This window comes from Nesoenas mayeri (assembly GCF_963082525.1).
Source record: "Nesoenas mayeri genome assembly, chromosome: 2".
Lineage (NCBI taxonomy): Eukaryota > Metazoa > Chordata > Aves > Columbiformes > Columbidae > Nesoenas > Nesoenas mayeri.
Window position 1 is genome coordinate 146,616,265 of NC_137543.1, and position 17,679 is coordinate 146,633,943.

Genomic DNA, 17,679 nt, shown 5'->3' on the forward strand with positions numbered 1-17,679 from the left:
AGAAATAGAAGCATGAATTTTTGTCCAGCCATTCCTTTTCCCAGCTACCCCAGGGCCAGCAGGAAGCCCAGCAGACACTGCTCAGGATTCCATCAATACAGCTCATCTTCCAGGAAGCAGGCAATCAAGGCACAACTCCCTCCCTCTGCAGGAGTGGTCAGGCCATACACTTGAAAGCCACTTGGCAAAAAGTCACTAGCAAAATGCTTGGCCTCTGGCATGTGGCCATTGGCTGGCACCACCATCCAGCACCAGTGATCTTATCTAACAAGTACAAACCTGGAAAACAAAAATCTGCAGTAAGTCAGCTGAGAGATATCTATGCAAAAACAATATTGAAAATAATTACCTACAAATAAACCCCTGAAATCTAGCAGATGCAAGTTCCATTTTGCATTTAAAAACAGATTTAAATATAGTTCCCCCTAATTCGGTTTTATAATACTGAATATACACTTGTAACTTAAGTTTAATTAAAAAAAAATATCTAAGGTCTGGTTGTGAGTTTACAGAAGAGCAGCCAGTTAATTTGCAATGCATTATAGTCTTTAATATATAGCAGCTTCAGTATGAATACTTTACTTGATAACTAACACACCAGTGATTTTTTTGATTTCTACCATCTGACACGAGTAAGAACCAATGTATGCTCACCATTTTCTACTTAAAACAAGTAATTATTAAAATGTACGCTGTTCAATCCATCTTCCTACAGCATAAGTGGTTACAATGCAACAACTTCTACAGAGCATTTCAGAGACTGACCCAAACTATCCCCTCCCAACCCCATTTGTCTAGGAAAGGAAAACAACCAGGGAACTACTGTCAATCTCACATGTCACATCTAGCCAGGTTCACTTTGAACACCAGTGCCACCTTTAACCCTCCTGGGGTCAGTCAGACAGAAGAGATTTCAATTCTCCAGCTTGAACAGGACCATCAGTTTTGCAGAGGATACATACTCAGAGCAGACAGCCATTGCACAAACCACCAAGTTACCATGAGATACAAGTAGCATGTTTATGTCCTTTCCCCATTATGTTTAACCAAGAAATAACTTCACACCTCTTAACTGGAGTTACTCATTGCCATTAAAAAAAGAGCCCCGTCATTGCCAAGTGCTATTAGCTCCAAGAAGTACAATGCTCTGGCCTCTTAGTAAGGTGCAGTGAGATAAAGTAGCATGAAGGCCCTTGATACCAGCTAAGTTTCATACAGTAGTTTCACTTTAGAATGAAGGATACAATAATAAAAACAGACTGATAAGTTAAAACACATTCTAAATTTGGCAAGGAAACTTCATTAAGACCAAACTAGTGTTATAAGACAACCCCTAAGAGCACAAAACCATACCATGGCGAAAGTTCACTTATCTTGATGCTATAAGCTAAATCCAGACACAGTCAGGTGCTGAGCATTATTCCTAGCTTCAAAGTACGAGGTATCAGTTTCATCATCCGGCTGAGGTATAAATGGCATAGTTTGATTCTGTAAATTATCCCAGTCCACACCATGAAAGAAGGGGTGATGTTTCAGTTCTGAAACAGAAGTTCATATAAGTGTTAGAAACTTCCTTTTGTCCAAGATCCACAGACATTTTGTTCTCTTGATACACAACTATCGGTAGATTTGCTCTATTTTGCTTTTTTTGGAAATGCATAAAAGTGCAAATTGTAATTGGGTTTGGATTACCCCCAACCTCAGTAGCAATCAAGCTATTGTCATGGCAACTGATTATCTCTCTATAGCTGGAGAGCCTATTTTACACAGTGAGGTACTCTAGGGACATTCCTCATGATAGGGCACCACAGAAAATTTAAGCATCACTTCAAAGTCTTTCTAATTTTGCTGAAGTTCTGTGCTGAGTAGACATGTGGAAGTCACTGCCTCCATTCTCCACTTTCTCCACTGCAGGCCATCTGCCTGTTGCTTGCTCAGGGAACGTCCTTTTCCACTTTGTGTGGACCCCTTCAGCTTACCACTGACACAGCAGTCTGGGCATCATTATGGTGACATCACCACCAACCACCAGATTCCTCTTTCCCAGCCTGAAGGTGGGATAACTGACCAAGCCACAACACTTTCTGACTCAAGGAGATCTCCCCTGCCCTGTCCATTCTGACCAGCTGACCTCGTGGCACACAGGCTCCCATCCAGCTTTTGCATAACCTGCAAACAACACCCCCTGATCCAAGTGGCTTTGCTGCTTTGATTGAGTCCAAGAAAGCAGCCTCACTGCTGTGTGGGATACAAACCCATGCTTTTATCATGTGCACCACCAAATCAAAGTAGTAGAAAAAATACTAGGACAGAAAAGACGTTTAAAAGGAGGTAGAAGTCTGAAGACGGCAAACACTCACTACAAATTTTACTCTAAGCACTTGCCATAGGGTTTTAGCTGATAGACAGTAAGACATGAGCATTTGTAACACAATATTAGAACTTATATTAGGCAAAAGGCAATAAATCAGAGGTTTAGTCTTCTAACTCCTAATAAGCTTCAGCAACCACACGTGCAGTACGACACTGCACAGATCCACGATCTCAGACCTGTATGCAGCCCCGCTCCTAAGGAAGTTCTCACATACTGAAAGCTGTCTCCAGCTGAGAATGTGAGCAGACTTCCTTGTCTTTTCCAAGGAAATATTAGTGTGTCCCAAAGCTGGCAGCCAGCTCCTGCCCGTGTCTTTGAAGGGGAAAAAAACAAACCCAAACTATGGATACCAGCCCAGTGCTGCTTTAAAGCTTCTCTTATCTCTGAGCTCATAGAAGCACAGAATAAAGACATGACAGAAGAGGGATTTCTCAGTAAGCTGGGCTTCATGCTGGAGAAACAGAGGGAAAGCATGTGTGTTGGGGAGGGGGGAGAAGATGACAGTGATGGGAATTCAATTACAATGAAGAAAGCATAATTGTTGTTCTGAAAGCTATTCAAACTTTACTTCAGTAGCCTATAAATTGGATAAAGAGATCAGACACAACTGAAGGTCCTGACAAATAATGAATTTCCAAGAACTTCAGATTGGAAGAAACCATTATGTCAGCTAGTTTAAATTTCTGCCCACAACAGGAAATTAGATTTCACTCTATTATCCAGGAAAAGACAAAAACTCGAGTTTAAATAAACCACCTTCAAATTAAGACACTTGATGCTTTTTAGGATACAGTAAAGATCCACAGAATTGCCTTCTGACATCATGATCTTCATTTCTAATCATGCACCTTCTCTAATTTGAATTGGCCCAGTTTCAGCTTCTACACTTTAGTCTCTTTATGAGTAAGTGCTTCCATAATAATTTCCTTCTCTAGTGATTTCTTGAGCAGTTTTCTCATAAGATTTCTTCCTATTTTTCCAAAACATCTCACTCTAAGCATCCTTCATGTATCAGTTTGTTATTTCGGTGGTGGGTTGTGGTTTTTTTTTAATATAGTACATAGTCACTGTTACAACAACAAATGTTCCAGTCCTTCTACAAGGGAAAAGAATGATAGATTTTGTAAAATACATATCATCTAAATCTGTGTTCCCTATGCATGCAGTAAAGACAGGCTGATTCCCAAGGAAAAGCTCCTTTGAATTAATTTTTGTAGGGGGCTTTTCTCCCAAGCTATAGGCTTTTAATCAAGGTTCCTAAAAATCAGTTAGGTCAAAACCCCCAAATACCTCGCACTAAGTTAGATAAGAGTGAACTTTGGATGTTTAGTGTTTGACATCTGATGTACTATAACAAAACAGCATTAAAGTAAAACAAAAGTTCAATTAAAACAAACAAACACACAAAACCACCCACACCCCTCCAAATTTCCTCATTCAAGAGGGCAAAATCCCATAAGAAATACAGAAATTAACACAACTTAGGGGTTCTGGCACTATACACAGAAGCTAAATAGACATCTATTAGTCTAAGTTTCAGGAGGAGGACATCACCACTTGGAAATTTTTAATTAGTTGCAAACAACACAAGAGAATTTTAATACTAACCCTTCAGTCCAGCTCTTTTAGTACTGTCAATTGTTAGAAGAATATCTATTGCATTTTGGGCGTTATCAGACAGCTTTTCTTCACCCTCAGGCCAAGGAATATCTACAGACAAAGATGCAGATGAACTGGTAACTCAAACCATAAAACAAGTGTTGGAAATACATAATTTCCCCAAATATCAAAACAGATTACCTCTTTTCAAAATATTTTGGAAGACTTGTGTTGGTGTTTCATCATTAAAAGGTGGAATTCCAGTTAGGAACTCAAACAGACAAACTCCAAGGGCCCACCAGTCTACAGCAGAACCTGATAAGGGAAATCCAGGTCATTACCTTAATACAAAGGCTTAATAATATTTGCAAAGATTTGAAGATTGGCCATAGCAGAAACTGAAGAATGTTTAAATCCTGCAAAACTTGGAAATGAGGGAAGAGACAAAAATCAGTTGTATTTAATAGTCATGCAGAAGATTAAAAATACATTAAAGGGCTTTTTAAAGCCAGTCTGCTCCTTAATTCATATATTCACAATTAATAATCCACAATACTGGAGTCTACAAATAAAAGTAAGGCAGTTCTTAAAAATCTAATCATCAACCCCCATCACAAATCCAGGAGCTGATTCTCTAAGAGATTTTGTGATAAGAAACAGTTATCTTCAACAACTAACTGCTCTAGAGAGTGGATGAATGCTCCATGTTGTAACCCATATCATTCTCTCAGTTCTTTGAGAAGACTCCAAGAACTGACACTATTAAACTTGATTTTCTTTTGTTGAAATTTATGTCAAAACAAAGACAGCTTGCAGAGATCAGCCACCACACAAGAAGCTGGAATTAGTTTACATTACACTAAAATTGGTTAGGGCAAAACACAGTTATTAGATCTCTCCTTTGTTATAAAATAATTTTGGTTTTCCACATTCCAGGTTTTCTCGGTTTGTTTGGTTTTGTCTTTTTTTCTTTTTGCCAAACTCATCTTATTAACCCACTTCAAAACAAGCAGGCAAAGCAATCCCAGACACCACTGCATGCATTCTATATTTTCTGTAAGCCATGCCCACTCTACTATATAAAGAATACATGCCACACTTGCTGAAAAAATACAATATATTTGAAAGAACAAGTGTGAGTTTTCTCTGCTTTTTTAGCATATAAAGGAAGACACCTCCAAGTTGAAAAAGTAATGTTCTCAGGACTATTGACTAAGTTTAGAAATGCTGAAAACTGAAGCACAGAACTAATGATCTAATGCACTTATAACAACATTTAACACCAGTAACACCACCAAGCTCAGCATCTCAAAGCAGTGAGATCACATCCACTGTTGTCAAAGACACTTGGATGTTCAGATAAAATATTCCCAGCTTCAGACAAAGTCTAATAAGATCACAACTCTGAACAGTGTAGTAACACAGCAATTTTTCCTGCCCAAAGTTTAACTGAAGATTAGATTAAAGTCCTACCACATCCCTGCTAAATCATGCCTACCAATATTTGAAGCAACAGAAGTACCAGGTCTTGAGCATCTGAGCCTTCCTCCCCCATACACAAAGTAAATCAGACTGATCACAAAGTGAAAGGAAGCAATGAGAAAGTGTCTCTGGTTTTGCTGTTAAACTATATCTCCAAGAACACTGACTTTACTCCTCAAGTACAGGCTTGCGTGTCTGATTTCTGATAGCTTAGTCACAATGATATTGATGTTTCCTGAATCTTTTTGTGGAGCATCACACATTCTTGTGTGGACTGCACATTGGGCATATCTTTCTATATAGAAACATAGGTCATCCAAACAATTTTATTTGAAATTGTGATCTAGTTATACTTTGACTGTTCACAGTTATGCTGAACATTACATTTCAGCACAGCATATAGCAAACTCACCAGAGATCAGACTCCCTGCATATGGAAAGATAATGAAGCAAGAACATTACAATTATTGCAAAAAACCCTAACAAATACAAATATCAAATATGATTCTCTGGAGGCATAGGAATGCAGATTTTTTTTCTTAGGGTAGTAACTCAACAATAAAGAAAGATGGCAATGTTAAATCTAAGTTAGAAACAGAAATAAGATAGTTTTGTAACATGATTGTAGTTTAAAATTACAACTACATCTACAAGTAAGATAATGGCATTTAATGAGGGAAAGTTCTGAGTTCCAGAGCAAGAAAACCCTGGCTTCACTGAAGGCAACAGGAGATTTGTCATTTCCTGACAAACCCCAGACTCTTTGCAAGTTATCACTAACGTCCTGAAAACAATAATTGGATGGACATCACCCCACAAGCAAGTTTCACATTAAGTAGAATTGATTACATTTCCAAACTATTCCAGTTTCGATGCCTGCCAAATAACCAGGATTCTTAATTGGAAGTGCAAAAATTATTAAACATATATAGTTGTGGTTTAGTCATTATAGTCAAATTAAGTATTTTCATGCAGTTTTAATTAATGTGTATTGGCTGCATACAGCAGAATTTTACTGTTCCACAGATGAGTAATCTCTGTACCTCAGTGATGATCTCCTATCTCATATACTCAAGACTATTAGCTCTACAAAATAATACTTTTGTCATGCAAATAAAATGTAAATATAAACACAAGAAATTTATCAGAGATGTATTGCATTTATTTTTTGTCAATGGTTCTTGCAAGTCAGCAGGAAAACTTCAGACTTTTTGTTATTATCAGTGGAGCTCAGGATCTGAGCCAAGGAAATTTATGCACTTCCAAGTTGTGCTATTTTATTTTCCCTATAGTATCTTGCAAAAGAGTATTTGATAGCTACTAATGTCCAGAAATCTTAAATATTTCATTAGGTCACTCAGCTCCATAACTGTACTGTTTTTAATGAACCTTTACAAACTAGTCTGGATGCACATAACACTTTAATATCAATAAACATGGAATACAATCTAAGAATAATTGGAGGGTTAATCCTTTCATATAAATTTCACTAATTTAGTAATTTTTCTCCTCCCCCAAGAACTTTTAAGTACACTCAGGATGACCATCTTGTGATTCCTAAGCCACACACAAGTCTAAGGCTGCCTAAGCACAGCCTCCAAAGGACTAGATTAACAGCAGGCAAGACTAAGCCAGACAATCAAAACCTCCACCCATGTGGAAAAAGGTAAATGGAAGGAGCAGCTAAAACAAACACAGCCATCTGTGTTTGCAAAAGCTAAGATCTGGCTATTTAAAAAAAAAAAATAAAAATCACTCTTGTATTATTTGAAGTGTTTAGAGCTCTAGAGACATTTAGAAATGTAAATACATCATCTTTCAAGTATTTACAGGCTCCATGGTTTGTCTGTCTTACCATGAGGCTTTGTCAGAAGCAGCTCAGGTGCCAGGTAGTCTGGGGTCCCGAGGATACGTTCACCTTCTACTGGGGCAGCTCCTCTTCTGACGCTCTTTGGAGTCCTATATGGTGTGCCAGCATCTCCCTGATAAGGTGTCTTAAAAGATACAATGAAGATTTCAGATGTTAAACAAAACCAGGAGAAAAACTCCCATCTCCAGGTTCAGTAATGTGTATAACAGTTGATACTTAAGTTCAAGTCAAGAACACGTCACAAAATGTACATTCCCCAAAAAAACATGCAAAATGTGCTTCCATTTCTTCATCTCAACCATCTTGAAGTATAAAGTTAATCAATGCTCTTTAAGCAACATTTCCCTAAGTTCTTCCTCCAGTGTCATAGCCACAAGTAATGCCTCCAAAAACCTAACAAAACAAGAAAACCCACCAAAACACAAACTCAAACCCCTCAGCCAAACTTTCAAATTCAAATCTGAAGATAAACTGCTAAATAGAATGTCAAAATAGCTTTCAATTTTAGCACTGAGTTCTTAACATTAGGCAATGAAAAGAAAGCATATATGTAAGACACCTGTAAAATAAAAAGGAGAATCCTGAATTATCTCACATAATGTATTTTGATTACATCTGGTATGCAATAAGTGAGCCCTTTATTGTTCAGCCTATATCCTACAGTTTACATAATGCCTGCAGATGAAGCTCTGCTCAAGTTAGACTTAGTGACTTTTTACAGCTACACAAACCTTCTGAAAGTAAGTTGGGACATTTATTTGAAGATAAAACATGCAGGCTTGCAAAGAGACCAATATATTCTCACAGCCAATAGGCTGACTGCCATGAAAGGTTTCTTATTATAGCCTGGAGATACTACCAAATTATCTTACAGAGGCTCTCATTTTTTTTTACCCTTAATTCCCATATATCTTGTATAATTTTGTTTCCAACTTCATCTTCAGTGCAGCAGAGATCAACTTATTATCACTATGCCATAAAGCCTACAGAATCCACTATTAAAATAGAAAACAAGTAATCAGGTCACAACATCACAATGTGATTTAAAACAAAACAAAACGACACCAGTCTATGAGAAAGGTATCCTGCTGTTCAAATCTAAGTTATGAAAACATACAATGCCATCAGTCACTTATTTCTCAGATGAAGTGCATACTACTCTGACTCCATTTTAGCTGAATGCAAGCTAAGTTTCACAGCCAATCAAAATTTTATGCAAGTGAAGCAGGAAAAAACCAATTCAGACAAAGACATCAGAAAAAGAAGGCTTTCCCAAAAACAACATTTTGAATGGCCCATTTTTGTACACTAGATCATATGCCACACTGGCAGTTCTGTCAGCAGCTTTAAAATCCTACAACTAGGACTTAAGTAACTGGGTGAAGGTCTTATACAACTGTGCCAAAATGAAACAGGAAACATTAAGTGAAAAGTTTACTTTTACTTTTCCCGCATCAGGGCTCCAATTTACTTTAGGACAATAAGATTTGTACTTACTACCAGAAAAAATTAAAAGGTGAAAGCAAAAACGTCATAACCTGCAAGCAGCTATCGCTGCTTACATCAGCCTTTGTAAGAGGCTTGTAATTGGTACCTGACAGTACACGCTACACCATCACTTTTTCCAGGATACAAAAAAAAATACCAGGCCCAACAGCAGTTACTAGCAGCTGGATAGTACTTGCAGACCATCTTGGGAGGGATTCAGCATTAAAAAAAACCCCAAACACAAACAAAAACAACAAACCACTTCTCATTACATCAGGGAACCTGGAATTACTCACAAGAAGTGCCACACTGCACCAAAAATAAGACAAGGCAAAATAGTCTGGGCTTTCTTTACCAGTTCAGTGTAAGAACACAGAATTTCTCCGAGAAGTGGACAGACAAGGCATGCTGAGCCAGAGGCAAGCCAGGGGACATACAGTTATTGTCAATTATGATTCTGGCCACAGAAGCACAGTGAGTGAAAGCCTGTCAGCAAAAGTCATTTTGCTAGACTACCTCCAACCACTTCAGTTTTCCCTAGATTAACAACTGAAATTATTTCAGATCACTGACATCTAACACACGCACAAAGTTTTCATGTGCCTCCTTACATACCTGATAGACTCTGTATGGTCTTCCTTTCTGTAATGGAGTAATAGCTGTTGGGTAGGAGCCACTACAAGCAGGTGAAAGATCCATTATATCTAAGGAAGCCATGCTACATGGCTCAGATATGTTGGATGCATTAATTGGACTATTATAACTTCGAAAAACAACAGCATTCTTTTTAAAGAGATTCAGTGCTTCCATCATCTTTTCTGAAGGAGAAGATACTGTGTCAAGGTGAGTTTCTTTCATACATTGCTGGTCATTATCCTTTTCATGATGTAATGCCTTGCAGTCTGGAACAGTATGTGCTTCCTCTCCATTTTTTGAGGCATCTCGGGGCTCCGGTGTTGTTATTGGCACGTCTTCTGGTTTGGGTTCCTCAAAGGAGAGGTCTTTAACACTTTTGTCCAAATCTGAAAGCTGCTTTTCTAACTGACTTTCCGTAACAGACATTTCGGGAAATGACAAGTCAGAATCTGCACTGAGGATTCCTAAAGGTCTTTCATCATCAGCGCCTAAAAAACTTGAGTTTGTATATTCCTTTTTATCATCCTTTTCATAGTGTGCATCAAGATCACACATAAGATTTTTGGCTATAATTGGACTAAGTGATTTTTCTACTGTTCGCTGGTTACCAATAAAACTCTTGTCATCTTCCTTGCTTTTGCAGGTGTCATGCAGGCATCCATCGTCACAAAGCATTAAGGATTGAATGTCAGTTGTCAAACCTGTCCTTTTGTTTGCGGGAAATTCTAAAATCTGACAGCCACGTTTATATTCTGCATTGCTTTTTTTAACATAGTTAAGTTCCTGACAAGGACTAGTGTCAACTAATTCGAAGCTTCTTTTTACACCTGGCTTTTCAAAAATGTCTTCCTCTTTGAAAGGCTTGACAGGCTCACTCTGCCTTAAAGGTGACTGTTGTTGATTGGAAGTTTCTGCTGTTTCATTAGCTGTATCTCTTTTCTTTATGAAGAGTTTTTCTTCCCAAACCTTATTTTCAGAAAGACATTTTCTCACTATGCCTTTCACATCCAGTGTGGTCACAGGAGTATCTCTTATATCAGAACGTTCACTTCCCACCTTTTGCCTACTGCCAGAATCATTGCTGCTGATGGGAGAAATGGCAGACTCCAGTTCTTTTTTCTTTAAACCTTTAATACCTTTGCTGTTCAGGAATTCTACATTTGATAGGAGAGCTGACCCACTGTTATTTGTTTTGCCTGTTGTAGAACAAGGTTCATCTTCACTTTGCTGCAACTGAGCACATTAAGTTTTGAGTATTGAAAAAAACATTACAGCATTATAGAAATGTGTCCTTTAAAATGCCCCTTTTCCACTCCCATAAATAACTGCAAATTGGCAAGCATTACTTATTCCTTTATAACCACTAGTAGTGACAAACATGACATTAAAAAGAATATATTAGAGATAATTTGATAATTTAACTTTAAGAACATAAAGTAAGCTTGCTAGAATAGAAAATGCATTATTTTAAAATGCCTAAGAACAATGGCAACTGAAGTTGTATTTGTGATTTTATGTTAAGAAGTTAAGGGACATAAGATCTCAGTTTACTAGAAACCCCAAACCAAAGAACCCCATCATACTACCCTGTGGCATATTATACTTGAGAGATAACAAAAGGAAAATCTGATATTACTGCTCTGTATGTAATACTATACTAAAAATGAGGCCTTGGGAAATGGACCAATAAAACAAATAATTACAAATTGTTTTAAACATAAGGATTTTTGTGTGATCTAAATAGGAACTGTGGCAAGGGACTAAATAGCACAGCAGTATTTTCTTTTAGGTCTGTATCTGTACAGAATTTCATTAACATTTTAAAATAGGGGAAAGTATTTTGTTTCAGCTAAAATTACATTACTGGTGTTAAAATAAAACATGTCAGTAACATAAGACTTCAAATTTCTACTAGCTATTAAAAACTGAAAAAGTTTAACTGTCTTTTGTTTACTATTTTTCCACAAGTTCCGTCTTTTAAATAAATTGTTTTGTCTGCAACCTGAGTTAATAAAACTCCAGGGTCAGCTTCCAAAGAGCCAGTGCTCCCAGCAGTGCCCACCTCATGGAGAACAGGGCCAAATCAGTGCTGTCTAGTAGAAGCCTTCTCTATTACTCCTCCTTTACTGCAAGCTAAATGGCATTCACTTTTCCTGTTATGTTGCACAGGACTACTATTTGTTTGAAGAAAAAAATAATACTAGTTGGATCTAAAACTTCTACTCAGCAAGGATTACAACCCCTGCTCCTTCTCCTGTGGGAAGGCTTTGCTACATTTGAAATAACTAGGGGAACTAGGTAGAGGAGATCTGCAACAGTGCATATGTAAGAACAAGCTGATTGTAACTTATATTGGGAAGATGAAACAGTCCTGACCTCTACATCTTTCTCCCACCTGGGGCTGCTGCAGCACTCTGATTCCACACTGGACATCATGTATGTGTGTGACTGACTACTGGCACTGGAGGTACCAAACCTTTTTCTTGACTGAAGTAGAGTAGGAGTTAAACTTCTCACCGGCATCACAGGAGTTAATTGAGAAGTATCAAGATCTTGAGAGGGGAAAAAAAAAAAAAAGATTCAAATGCTGATAAAAATAGACAACATATATCAACAAGAATCACACTATGTCAGGCTTTTACACTGAAAGAATTTATAGAAAGCTATGCATGACATCAATTTTTCATCTTTCCTACATAGTCATTTCTGAAGTAGGGACTTGCTAAAAATTTAAAAGCTATATGAACATTGGCACCACGATAGCCTTGCTTTCTCATTTCAAGTTAGAAATGAGAAAGTAGCAAGACAAGACAGTTCAAATGAAAGCACACATTGCTATCTTGAATCAATGAAAGTATACCAAGAACTCGAACTATTTCTGCGAAATCATAAAGGGTCATTTTGAATTCTCATCCTCCTAGAAGCTATGCTAAGGCACATGGAGGACAGAAAGGTGATTTGCGAGAGCCAGCATGGCTTCACTAAAGGTAAGTCCTGCCTGACCAACCTAGTGGCCTTCTATGATGGAATGACTACATCAGTGGACAAGGAAAGAGCTACAGATGTCATTTATCTGGATTTCTGTAAGGCCTTTGACACAGCCCCCCACAACATCCTTCCCCCTAAATTGGAGAGATATGGATTTGATGGGTGGACTGTTTGATGGATGAGGAATTAGCTGGATTGTCATATCAAGAAGGTAACAGTCAATGATTCAATGGCTGAATTGAGATGGGTGATGAGTAGTGTCCATCAAGGTTCCACACTGGGACCGGTACTGTTTAGCACTTTAGTATCAATACAGGCTGGGGATGAAGGAATTGAGAGCAGCCTTGCAGAGAAGGACTTGAGGGTACTGGTGGGTGAAGAGCTGGATATGAGCTGGCAATGTGCACTTGCAGCCCAGAAAGACAACTGTATCCTGGGCTGCATCAAAAGGAACGTGGCCAGCAGGTTGAGGGAGGTGATTCTCCCCCACTGTCATGAGACCACACCTGCAGTACTGCATCCAGCTCTGGAGCCCTCAGCACAGGAAAGACATGGACTTGTTGGAGAGGGGCCAGAGGAGGCCACAAAAAAATGAAACTGATTGAACATCTCTCTTATTAGGACAGGCTGAGAGAGCTGGGGTTGTTCAGCCTGGAAAAGAGAAGGCTCTAGGAAGACCTTATTGTTACCTTTCAGTACTTAAAGGGGGCTTGTAAGAAAGGAGCACAAGGGGTAATGGAAGATACGCAAGGGTTTTTTTTTTGTTGTTTGTTTGTTTTTACAGTGGGGGTAGTGAAACACTGGCCCATGTTGCCCAGAGAGGTGGTAGATGCCCCATCTCTGGCAACATTCAAGCTCAGGCTGAATGGGGCTCTGAGCAACCTGATTTAGTTGAAGATGTCCCTGCTCATTGCAGGGCAGTTGGACTGAATGAATTTGGAAGGTCCCTTCCAACCCAAACTAGCATATGATTCTAAGAATTCAGTGATTGTGCATTTGAAGAATAAATTAAAAAAAAAAAAAAAAATCAAAAGATGACATAAGTGGTGCAGGTGAAAAAAAATGTCCAGCCTTAAGTACTAGAAGAATGATAAACAGCAAGGCACTAATGGAAGTATACCTTCTATCAAGTGGGTCAAAGCTGCTCATATGAAATTAAAAGCCTACAACCTTACAGTCAGAGTATTACTCAGTACAAGGCTTGGTATACTCACATGATTTGAACAATTTAGTTGAAAGAGGAGTATTTTCCTTTTGGACCATAGGTAACGGAGAAACCAGTCCCTGCAGACTGTCAGATGATTGACTTGAATTGTGCCCTGGCATTTTCATTCCAACAGGCGTATACTATCAAGCAGGAAGAAGTATAGTTAAAAGTTAATGGAGCCTGAACAAAATGTCCAGGATTGAGCGTGTAACTTCACACATTCTTTATTATGTTTGCACTGAAGCTTAGCTGTGCATGTTCACCAAATTTTTTGAAGAACCACTGATAGCCAGCAATTTGAAATACAGTCCCAGATAATCACTTCACAACTTCAAGGTACTGGAAATATATAAGTCGTGCTACCAGAAGAGATGCAAGAATAGCCATATCACTCCTATTATTACATTTAAGATAGTAAGTAAACCAAAACAATTAAGTACTTCAAAGACAATGAAAACTACTTACAAAACCCAGAGAACTGATGAGAGACAACAATTGTCCTGGAGTACGTGAGTAGTCTTGCTTTGGCTTTGCCATTGATGGTGTAGTAAGGATATCTATCATATTTATCTCTACGAACAGACAAAATGTGAAGCAGGTCAGGTTTCCTTTTGCTATTAAATAAGCAAAACTACAGGCATTTAAGTTTTATCAAGAGGGAATAAATGCAGTCACATACTGAACAAATATACAAAAGGCAGCACCAAACCCAACTGTAGACATAACCACACATTCTTATTTGACACAAGCTGTTTCTTCCTGTATATCCATCATAAAATTAGAGTTTATAAATACAAAATCTGTAAGGGTCCAATTTATCTTCCAACATATCAGCCTTATTTTTAAGGTAGTAACTCCAGCCTGTGGGCTAAGATAGTAAATTTGATTCAAAGCCTGCCTTCTCTCCCAAAGACATCTCACAAAAGCTACAGAAAAATGTTTCTTATGTGAAAATTTAACCTTAGGTGCCATCTTTTGCTCACTAGAAGTAAGCAGGCTTATAATTTACATATTGTGTTCAACTAGACATAATTTGTGCTATTAGAACTTATAAATTAAAGCACTATATTAGAGAAAATACAGTACACTTAGGATTTTCCTCTATGCTGTTAAAACCATGAATCAGAAACTCCAGACAACTCCGAATTTCTACATTCCTTTAATATATGAAAAAGGATGTGCCGTCCAGCAGCAGTTCCAAAAAACTGCTGCTGTACAGCATTAATTTGACTAATACAGCTTAGGGGTTAGAGGTACAAACTAACTCAGGAACTGGCTGTTCACCTTAAGGCCTGTTGCCTGTGCCACACAGTCATTTGCCTGTTGTGCTATATTTTCTGCTACTTGAAAACAGTACATCCATATGCTGAAGCACTGATTTATAACCTTCTGTTAGGCACTTGCCACCTCCCCTGTCCCTCACATTAACATCTGGAAGGTCCCAGTTCAGGTTGGAAATTGATGTATACAAGGACAGAGAAACATGAACTGAAGGACAGAAGTAGGCAGAGGTACACCAAGAAAAGAGCCAAAATTATTCATTTACCCTTTGAATTCTTCGTGGACTTCATAGAAAACCTTGAAATCCCTGTCCTTCATATTTAATACAGATCATATTTCAAATATCCTTGTCCCAAAGAATAAATGTTTTAGCTTCTAAAGTGCAGTGCATAGAACAGACCCTTTGTTAGCATGTACCCTAACAGTACTTGCCTACTAGAAATCAGATATTAGTGCAATATTTCAGATTATTCAATTGAAAGCTGTCCTCTACAGGGATGTAAAACATTCAAGAATATGGGAAGGTGACACAAAAATACACTTTAATATAACCAAAAGGATACACACAAGCCTTACCTCTGTTCAGAGTAACTCTGGAAAGCCCAAAGTCTGTCAGCTTTATATGACCCTGATTAGAAATCAGCATATTGTCTGGCTTCAGATCCCTGAAGACATGAAGATAGATGAAGTCAGCAAAAAAATAACTGTGCAATATTAAGAAAGTTACCAGACGAGAAGGGGAAAAAAAAAAACCCACAAAAAAAACCCAAACAATACAAAACATTGATTATAGCTGTTCCTCAGTAATATCTCTTAGCCAGCAGAAGATTCCAACTGGAGGAATACACAAAACAATTAAACATATCTAGCACTAAATATTGTACAAATGTCTCAGGCCTTGTAACACCATCATGCATGTCACAAGAGCTGTACATTGTATGTTTCACAGGTTTAACAACTGTTCTCGACAAGTACTACCTTCACAACATTTACCAGTATGTAGCGCCTACACATGACAATGAAACCTCTAGAAGTTTTAATGTGTTTTCTGTAACACTGCTGAACACAGCAAAGAACTCTCACTACAGGGGGAGAATTAGAGAAGTCAATGTCCCCTTGTCATACAGTTACATGCTTGCAGTATCCAGAGGGTTCCTGAACTAACGGTCATTTAAGTCACAGCGAGAGGGGACCTAGAAAGCAGCAGCACTGTACTGAGGGAGAGCATGCAGGGAAGTGAAGGCACTGTATATCTGGCTGCTTAACACATGGACGTTTTATTTTAGGTGTTGCTTTCATGACATTGCTGCAGTGTAGCACATGCAAAAAGAGCTTCTAGACAGTCTAGCAAATGAGATAAACTTACTATGAAATCATGATTAGTTACGTGGTTGAGTAAAAAAAATTAAAAACCTAAACTACCAAATACTTATTTGTAAGAAAAACAAGTAGGTTTTTACCTGTGGATTATCCCATGCCTGTGAAGATAGTCAAGAGCCAATGCTGCTTCAGAAATATACTTAATAGCCATTTCTTCATCAAAATATCCATAAATATGGAGAAGAGATTTGACATCTCCACCAATAAGGTACTCCATCACCTGCCATTCAAGTGTTTTAAATTTAACATTTAAAAATACATTTCAAATTTACAAGAAAAAGATAAAACAGCTTTCACCTCTAGGAAAATATAATTTCTAAGAGCAGAAGCTGATAGAAACTTCCTTGTTCAAACTTCATTTCCCACATAATACTTTTCACTTGGATAAAATAATTAAAGCTCCAGAAGACAGACATGAAACATTTTCTTTTAATGGACCATGTACTTATTTTATATTATTTGCCTAGCTTGCTTTCTGTAGTGAGCTCTCAAATAGCTGCTGTAATCAGTTTTTTATTTGATTCTGAAAGACTTCTGTCAAACTCAAGGCCTGAAGCCAAAGACCACTGAAATTTTGATTTGTACAGAACAGGTGTATTAATGGTTTTATTTTGCAAGCATTTATACATAATATTAAATTTAGACCTGAGTTTTGGCCAAGAAATCTCACCAGTACTTAGATTCCAATAAACAATACTATTCCATATATACAAATCCAGCATCTCCTTCATAAAACCTTCACCCTGAACTCCTCTGCCCCCCTGCAGCACTTAGCAGAGATTCCACTAACACAAGCCTTTGTTTACCCTCAAAATGCATTGCAGGAGTGCATAGCAACCTCACCCCAGAATTTAATCAAGATGTTCACTGTGTGTGCTTACAGCAAACAAGACAAACTACACTAGACCCTTGGTTAACAGTCTTAATCCATTGTACCTTTATGTGGAAGCAGAATATAAAACCATATTCAAGTCTTCCCATACTTCACAGTGCTCCATGTAGACTACCACTTAATTTTGCCACTCAGTTTTTCTCTTGCTACCTAGGCTGACTACCATAATGAATTTTGACCACATGCAACAAGTAAAAGAGATTTTATTTAAATGAGCCACAGGGTATGCTTTCAGGCACTTGGATTTTGCTTGAACAGAAGGGTTTCTTGTTTTGTTTTCCCTAAATTTTCCATTAATACATACTCCTGAAACAGGTTCTGTTAGAAAAAAAGACTCTCTGCCAAAAAAAAAAAAAAAAAACGAACACAGAAAGATGTCGAAGGTACCAGAGGAAAAGAAGTATTTCACTTCAACCATTCTGAGAAAGAAGAAAGTAAAAGTGACTAAATAATACCCACTCACCACCATAAAAAAATGCTTT

The 17,679-nt window shown here is 37.9% G+C and overlaps 1 protein-coding gene across 2 annotated transcripts; it reads right to left on the reverse strand.

The window, feature by feature from the left end:
• Positions 1–1,380: 1,380 nt before the first annotated feature.
• Positions 1,381–15,586, reverse strand: MASTL (microtubule associated serine/threonine kinase like; the record flags this gene model as incomplete). 2 transcript variants are annotated; one of them, XM_080339580.1, is made up of 10 exons in its annotated part: positions 15,502–15,586; positions 14,110–14,216; positions 13,652–13,784; positions 11,832–12,001; positions 9,429–10,682; positions 7,311–7,449; positions 5,868–5,882; positions 4,175–4,288; positions 3,983–4,084; positions 1,381–1,538 (listed from the first exon to the last, which is right to left on the reverse strand). In XM_080339580.1, the coding sequence occupies exons 1-10, from the start codon at positions 15,569–15,571 to the stop codon at positions 1,381–1,383; spliced, it is 2,262 nt and encodes a 753-aa protein (XP_080195706.1). In that variant the 5' UTR covers positions 15,572–15,586. The 2 variants fall into 2 exon arrangements, with proteins under 2 accessions (XP_080195706.1, XP_080195705.1); XM_080339579.1 differs by lacking the exon at positions 5,868–5,882.
• Between the last annotated feature and the right edge of the window lie 2,093 nt (positions 15,587–17,679).